This window comes from Cynara cardunculus, assembly GCF_001531365.2.
Source record: "Cynara cardunculus var. scolymus isolate 2C chromosome LG 17, CcrdV1, whole genome shotgun sequence".
Taxonomy (NCBI): Eukaryota; Viridiplantae; Streptophyta; class Magnoliopsida; order Asterales; family Asteraceae; genus Cynara; species Cynara cardunculus.
Window position 1 is genome coordinate 35200127 of NC_037544.1, and position 8446 is coordinate 35208572.

At 34.3% G+C, this 8446-nt stretch overlaps 1 protein-coding gene across 1 annotated transcript; it reads right to left on the reverse strand.

Moving 5' to 3' along the window:
* Positions 1-2444: 2444 nt before the first annotated feature.
* Positions 2445-5278, reverse strand: LOC112500722 (transcription initiation factor IIA subunit 2). The gene is made up of 4 exons (XM_025104288.1): positions 5214-5278; positions 4557-4705; positions 4407-4457; positions 2445-2790 (listed from the first exon to the last, which is right to left on the reverse strand). The coding sequence occupies exons 2-4, from the start codon at positions 4683-4685 to the stop codon at positions 2650-2652; spliced, it is 321 nt and encodes a 106-aa protein (XP_024960056.1). The 5' UTR covers positions 4686-4705; positions 5214-5278; the 3' UTR covers positions 2445-2649.
* Between the last annotated feature and the right edge of the window lie 3168 nt (positions 5279-8446).

The following is an 8446-nucleotide window of genomic DNA, read 5'->3' on the forward strand; positions in this document are numbered from 1 at the left end:
ATCAACATTGTTTTCTATAGAATACTTAGGGGTCGTTTACCAAACACTTAACCGGTAAAGGCTTACCAGTGAAATTCAGCGCTATCATTTACTTATCCGGTAAGATTTTAGTTCACAAAAACGACATTGTATGCAACAATTTATCCGGTAAACGCTTACTGTGGTAAGAGTCATTACTCTCACTTACCGGGTAAGACTCTTGTCCTTGCCTCATTCTTACTGGGTAAAATTCTTAGTTCTTACCATATTCATCCGGTAAAGTAATGTGATTTGATAAGCTCTTACCCAGATAAACGTTTGGTAAACGACCCTTACTATACAACCTAATTTAATAGAATATAATCTTTATATGTGAAACAATTTAAAAAAGTTGTAAAAACCTAAACTATAATTCATTTTGTTAACTTTTTTCATTTAATTTGTTATCAAGAAAATACAAATTAAATTAATTCATTTTGTATAAACGGATGAACATAACCTCTTCTTCCAAAGATGAGGGACTAAAGTGTAATTTTCTTGTATAAATGGATTAAAATCACATGTTCTTTTAGTGTTAAGGGACTATAAGTGTAACTTTCTCATATGATGTTCTCTATGGTTTCGTCTTTGCGGAAAAATTTCAATTAAATTACATAAAATTAATCAAAACATACAATAGATAAAACTCAGACTCACCTGTTTGCCAAATGCTTATCCGAGTAAGTGTTTACCAAATCACATTACATTATAGGATGAATATGGTAAGAACCAAGAATCTTACCCGGTAAGAGCAAAACAAGAACCAAGAGTCTTGCACGGTAAGTGAAGGCAACTACTCTTACCACGATAAGTGATTACCATGTAAATTGTTGCATACGATGCCGTTTTGATGGACTAAAATCTTACCCAGTAAATAAATAATAATGTTACTTTTTGTCGATAAACACTTACCGAGTAAGTGTTTGGTAAACGGCTCCATTCTCGAAGACTCCATTCAAACCGATCAAAACCCGCAAAAGTTACAGCAAAAAGAATCAAGTTTCGCTGATTTTGAGTTGCGGAGCTGTGAAAAAATACTAGTGATGTGAGGTGGTTTGCGTCTGCTAGGGTGACAGATGGTAGAATCTATTCTGAGTGACGGACGGAGAGTTTTTGATGCGTGACGAATGGGATGAGAGATCCAACGGTGGGTGACGTGTAGATGGAAAGTAATTGGGTAACGGGAGCCACGTCATGTGATATTGGCATGAGCTATTGATTTAATTTGAGGCTTTAGGGGGAATTAATTAGGGTTTTATAAGTTGATCAGTTTATTCAACTTTAAATTAAAAATAGAGTGAATTAGAGTCTCTTTATTAAACGTTTATTTGGGTAAGTGAACACCAAGTTATATTATCTTACCGGATGAATATAGTTAGGACCACGAATCTTACCCGCTAAGAGTGAGACAAGGACAAAAAGTCTTACCCAATAAGTGAGGGCGACAACTCTTACCATGGTAAGCGCTTACCGGGTAAATTTTTGCATACGATATCGTTTTGATGGACTAAAATCTACCCCGATAAAGAAATGATAGTCTTAAATTTTATCGGTAAGCGCTTACCGAGTAAATGTTTGGTAAACGACCCCTAGTAATCCATTTATATTCCTTCAGTCATACAAAAATGTTTCTTTACGTTAAGTTAAAATGACCATATGGAATAAAACCAAGACCAATTATTTGTCCCCATTAAGCCACCTCAAATAAATTAATATCATAAATAGTTCCATTAAGCCATCTCAAACAAATAAAAATCTAAAATGACCTGGTATGCCTGGGGCGAATTCCCGCCACGCCACCAGCTCGAGACTTTTTCCGGTGGTTACTCGTAAATTGTTAGTACGAGAATGAATCCAGCTCGAGACAAATGATATGACCCTTTGTCTTTACCTTCTTCAAATCCATGGGTCTCTCATCACTCATACAACAAATTAGTTTAACGAAAACGAACGGCTCGCATTATTTCGTCCATGTGGTTTAATAAAATCTAATGAAACTCTAGATTTCATTCTTACAATTTAAAATTTACAATTATTCTGATTTTCTTATGGATTTCAGTCTGTCTTTAACAACTGTCGAATGATTCCCATTAAGTATCCTACATGCCCCTCGCATAGGGGCATTTTGGTCATTTTACCATATTTTTTACTATCGCAACTTCATTGATCGTAATATATAGCTGCTATATGACTCCTTTTAAGTGTCTCATATAATAAGAGTATTTTATCATTTTTCCCTATTCTTAACCGTCACAACCAGTCTACCACCTTTTAACAAAATTCACAAAATCTAATTATTTTAGCTTTAGAAACAGATTTATCTAACACCACAAAACCGATTATCATGATTTCAAGTCGCAACACTCGAAGTTCGAATCACAGCCGACGACCTAAAAGCACGTTTATGCAAGTTCTTTTGGCAAAAATGGACCAAACAATCACTTTATAAGAGGCCAAAAACCGAAATCAAAGTAGAATGAAACAACCGAGTTTCTGGGCAAATTGTTTCGAGTTCACCCTGTTTCATGAGCATACAACAGAGGAACAAACCCCATATTTGTTCTAAGCTAAAGATTTACCGGCAGAGAAACAAGAGACGGATGGATCTCGTAACCATGATCAGATGGATGCTTATTGGACCAGCAGCTTGGAGTCGCATGCCACGATCTTAACTCGGCCAACATTTTCCTGGCTTTCATCATACTTGAATAGAGCATCCTGGAGGATGAATGTCCAGACATTGTCACAGAATCTGTACGTGTGCAAATGCCCCTGTTTACGTTAAAAGAAAACATCAGTATCCGCACCCAAGAGGGTATATCAGTCATTTTGTAAAAGCTTATTAGAGATGGTTGAGATTTGGGTTTTCACCAAATGGTTAGGTCTCTCCTATCAGTAGTTCATCATGTGGGCTGGAGTTGCCTTTCAATAAACCAGCAACGGTGACTGCAGCCTGCAGGGTGTTTCAGGCTAAGAGAATCACCAGCTTAGGCTATGTTTGGTCAACTAGCTGAAAATTTAACGGTTGGCTTATCTAATAAGCTCGGTTCTTAACCGATAAGCTAGTTGATAGCCTAGTCATATCTAACTGTGCATGCACAGCAGCACAAGTACCATTGAAATCTTGAGATTGCTCGTTTATTACTTCTGTTGTAGAGGGTAGTGTTTTCATGGTGCGTATGCATCTTCATTTGCTAAATCAGACAGAACTGGCAAGAGTGAGGTAGGCACCCTAATTTTTGTTCCACCAGTCCCAGTCTAATGTCATGCCAAACGTAGAACAACAAATTTTGGTTGTCATATCATGTCCATCTTGTTCCGCGTACCAAATGCAAGGCATATATGGAAGTTCAAATATATACAACTTATATGGTCATTCGCACTTTCTCAATGTTAGCAAATGAAGATACATAATAGTTGTTACCATATGCTAATAAAAGCAAGGTTTAAACTATCAATAACCTCTACATAATATCTGATCCACAATTACCCAACTTTGTGCTGTGAGATGTGCACTTTGGGGTCCTTGTATCCAAAGTGCAACCCTAAACTCGTATTTAGGAGACAACCAAACCAAATATTGTGCAAGGATTGGTGATTTTTTCCTGTTCAATAATATGAAACACAATGTTCCAAAACAATATTTTGGTTAAGCTTTCATATATTGAACTCTGAACACAAAGTGCAATTTGCAATATTAAAAAAAATGAAAACAGAAAACCATTGAAATTTAACAAACAAGCATCATCCTGATTCTTGGCATAAGAGAACAGATTACCTTGTGCAAATAGCAGAAAATTTTGGTTGCAAACTCAGAACTGAAGATATCTAAAATTACTCATGTGCTCACCATGTCAAATACAAAACTAATGTATGCGAGTACGAGTCCCCGCTCCCCATCGTGGCTTATATACAAAAAATTGCACACTGGATGCACACTAGTATACCACGTATAACAGATACGACCATAACTTTTAGGCTTTGTTCAGAAATCTTGCTTGAGTCACTTATAAAGTAATTGTATAAAATAATGTAGCATCAAATTTTAAATTCTCATGTATCTGCATAATCTAAAAAAACTTATATTTTACATATTAAAATGAACGTCTTATTGCATCAACTTAATCCATGGAAAGTCACTTAACTGCATAGCTCCACTTAATGCTTTTTAGATCAGTGTTTTAGATTAATGCATCTACGGATCTACCTAATGTTGGAATTTATCTCATGCACAGTTAGTTCATAACAGTGGTGAGCATTGTGACTCGCATGAAGCGTTCCAAATTCCTTATAATATAATCATACAACAACATCAGAAGCTTTTTTTTATCAATGACCAATCTAAACAATTAAATTTCTATTAAGGCAAACAGATAGAAACTATTTACCTTGATGGACACTTTGGTCTTAACCTGATTGTCCAGTGCTTCAGCCATTGACTGCAACCAATGAAACAAGGAGTGATCATCTGCAAACTAATCAACAATATGCAGGATACATAATATATTTGGAAACACTACGGAGTTCTCAGATAAAACCTTATCAAATTGAACAAGTACTTGGATAGCATATTCAGGGCCGAGAACCCCACTTGACACCATCTCATCCAAGGTTTCAGTCAGACACATTCCAATTGTGGACCTACGGTACAACTCAAATGTAGCCATTCGTATTCTCAATGAAAAACCTGTTAAATTCGAAAATAATCGTCAGTAATAAACTACAAACCTACCAAATCACTAACTAATATAATAGCCTAAAATGAAGATGCATGTTATGTACAAGCCATTTAGATCCCGGATTTAACCAAAAACCATCACAAAACCATTCCATACAGTCATACACAAACCTTTCAACGAAATATCATGCTGCACAAAATCAGAAAAAAAACATTCAAACACACACACACACAATCCAGCAATCGTCTTCACAAAAAACATCAAACGACATAGATTTTGAATCTAAAATCGACAATTAGCCTGATGCATCACACAATCATCAACGCGAGGAATCCAATACTTGAATCAAACGAAATGAAATTCAAAATACGAAACAAACAGCAAGTAACACATGATTTTGCACGAGAATCTTCAAAATACACACAAATTCAAGGTTCATATACAGTATAAAGACAGAAATCATCCATCATCAAATCAAACGAGTTTCCATAGTGATCTACAGATAACGGAACTCACTTCTTTCCGCTCGTTGAGGTTCAAAGCTTTTGGTGCAGAGGGAGAATGAGATCTGCTTTTTATACCCTAGTTTTTGTAGCTGCGGCCTTATATAGGCGGAGAGGCTAAAGCATCGATAGATAAGAAGACCAAACTACCCCTCTTCTTGTGGACGAAGGAAAATGGGTGTAAGGAGATATTTCTAGGGTAAATTCGTCCAAACACATTCTCAGCTTCTAGATGTTGGAAAATGACTTGCAGCCCAATCATAAGGCCCGGCCCAACAAAAAGCCAGCTGTCATTTTTTTGACGCTACTACTTGTACCGTACAACTGAATAATGCATGGAAAAAGTCACCTTTTTTTACTCGTGTTATTTTAATTACTACGACCTATAAAAGCTTTTCAAATTCTTATAATTAATTACAGATAAATATTATAAAATAAAATTTTTATTTTTATTTTTTAAAATATTTAAAATTTTAAAATCTTCATATAACTAACTAAATGATTTTTTGATAGTTGTTGAATGGTTTGGTACCATTATGATTTAGTGGTTAGAATGATTAAGATGCTCTTATGATATACAGCAAAATGAAATATAATTGTTTACAATGAAATTAAGGCGTTGAATGGTTAAGGATGGTCTAGAATACAAAATCATTCAGAGCATTTTAGAACCATTAAGAGATAGATATTTTTTTTAACAAACAAGATTCACCTCTTAACAATTCAGATGTTGCTTCTTAATGAAACTATTAAGAGTTAAACAAACAACTCCTACATAATCGATGAACACACAAAAAAACTATAAAATGAAACATTTCGTTTTTATTTATTTTTTGTTAAAATATACTCTCTTTTTAATTTTTTATTTAAATTAAACGATCGTTGAGCTCTAACAAAATACTCTATCATTATTTTTATAAAAAAATCATAAATAAATTAAAATAAAAACACATTTTTATTTTAAATCTAAATTATAATAAAACTTAAATCAAATAAATTAAACTAGAAAATTAAATATTTATAATCTTTAATTTGAAGCTTATATTTATATATATTTATGATAAAATAGTAATTAATATGTTGTTTACTGCACACTTACTTTATAAGTGTTTTCTGGGTCGCGTTATCTTATCGGATGAGCATGACAAATGATTGAGATATTAACCGATAAGAGCGATGACAATGACTGAGAGTCTTACCTGATAAATTGTTGCATATGATGTCATTTTAATGGACTAAAATCTTACCCAATAAGTTTAAGTAACTGTGTTGATTCTTAGCGGTAAGCATTCAGCAAACGGCCTCTAACTTATCTCTAACTTTCTCAAAACCGTAATAATAATAGAGAAAGACAATCAAAAGAACAACATATAAATCATGATTGAAGGTTTGAATTCTAGATTTCAGAACTGCATTGCATTGCATTGCGCAAGTAGACTTCTAGTATTTTTAAACGTCTTTAACATATTCTCTGAAAATTTTCCAAAATTGAAATTCAAAATTTAGAAATTCTAAAATAAACTACATTTAATTTCAACACTTTCTTCGTTTTAGATATTGATAACCATAAGGGTGGTGCCTAATTGGTTTGAGCTTGGCTCCAAATGTCAAAAGTATCAGGAGGTTCCAGGTTCAAATCCAAGGAGAAATAAAAATCCATTTGTGGCCACGGAGGTTCAAATGCGGTGACTCCGGACTATCTGCAAAACAGGTGGTTGCCCTGAAATTAGTCGGCTCGTATGGCGGGTTGGATATCCAGGTTAATAAAAAAAAAGGTAATATTATTAATATATTTATACATTTAATAAAATATTGTTTCTGTCTACTAAACATTTAATTTTAATGTTTTGACTCGTAAACATCAATTCTAAGATAAAAAATATTTACAATCCAGTAATAATATGACATCAAAAACTGAACACTAGACCACTCGTGTCAGTTTATTGATATGACTGATCTAGTGTTCAATATCTTAAAGCGCTTAATGCTATATCAGATCTATTATTCTCACTACAAGCGCTTAATGTTTAATCCATTACAAGTTTTTCCATAGCTTTAATATTATATCAGATGTCATACGGGATTGAACACTAGACAGTCGTTTGAGTTTATCAATCATGTTATATTATTTTCTAACAAAATGAAAGTTATTTACAATTTAGTAATAATATGTTATCAGTTATATATTCAAATAATATGATTTATAAACACGTTTATTTCTATAATTATATCACATTTAACATTTTCTCCATGAATAAACCGAACATATGGCATCAGAAATGAAACCTAATATATCTCACTCAGAAATAGAATTTGAAAAGGATTGGGCGTGTGCAAACAATTTCTCTACAGTGGGTCCCACAATACAATCAATCTTCAGTATCGACTAAGAATCCATGGCAAGCTTCATAAAATCATCAAGAACACTTTGAGAGGAGTAGTGAGGAAAAGTCAAACTGGTCAAACTCTTATAAATCTCTCTAAGTTTACGTATATTACAAATGAGCTCTTCTCCTACCAATTACACTAGAAGACAAAGTATTTATAGGGTCAAACATTGAACCCTCTAGTCAAAGTCAACAACTCTTACAAAGTCAAACACGCTAATATTACAATTATAGACTTTCAAGACGAATACAATTTAACTCTAAAATTCAATCCTAACATCTACCACAAGGGATAAACAAGTTATTTTGATAATTTCTTATTTGCAGACAAATTATCAGGTCAAGGCGCTCGTTTTAGGATGATTACACGCCTATTATACCCCCTTAATGTGTCTAGGCATAATCACGAAAAAAGAAGAGTTCAAAACAAAATAGTGACCCGAGCGACTCGGAGTAAAGAGGAATCTCGTGGGGTTCTCTATTTGTGCGAGGCAATCATAGCCGTGACTTGAGGTTGCAGGCTAGGTTTTTCAACTCTCTATCTCACATTGCGGAACTATGATGGGGGTGTGGATGCGATTTAGGCAAGAAAAAGAGTGTGACTTCAAAGACCAAAGACATGGGCGATCGTAGTGGCGACCTAAGGTCGTGGGCTAGGTCGTGGGAAGCACCTGCTCGCCCAGAATTTGACCACTAACATCCTTTTCGACGATTTCATATCCTTCAATGTATAAAAGCTCTTTGGAAACCGTTTTTGCATATTATTCATCATCCAGAAGGAAAAGAGAGCATCAAAGGACAATTTTGGAACCGGGTTTCATTAGAACTTCACGTTAAGTGTTAACCTCATCTAGTTTTA

Coding starts and splice junctions, on each gene's coding strand:
- LOC112500722 (XM_025104288.1), bottom strand. CDS start 4,685: ATGGCTACATTTGAGTTGTACCGTAGGTCCACAATTGGAATGTGTCTG. Junction 4,458..4,556: donor TACTTGTTCAATTTGATAAG/GTTTTATCTGAG, acceptor CATTGGTTGCAG/TCAATGGCTGAAGCACTGGA. Junction 2,791..4,406: donor AGACCAAAGTGTCCATCAAG/GTAAATAGTTTC, acceptor TAACGTAAACAG/GGGCATTTGCACACGTACAG.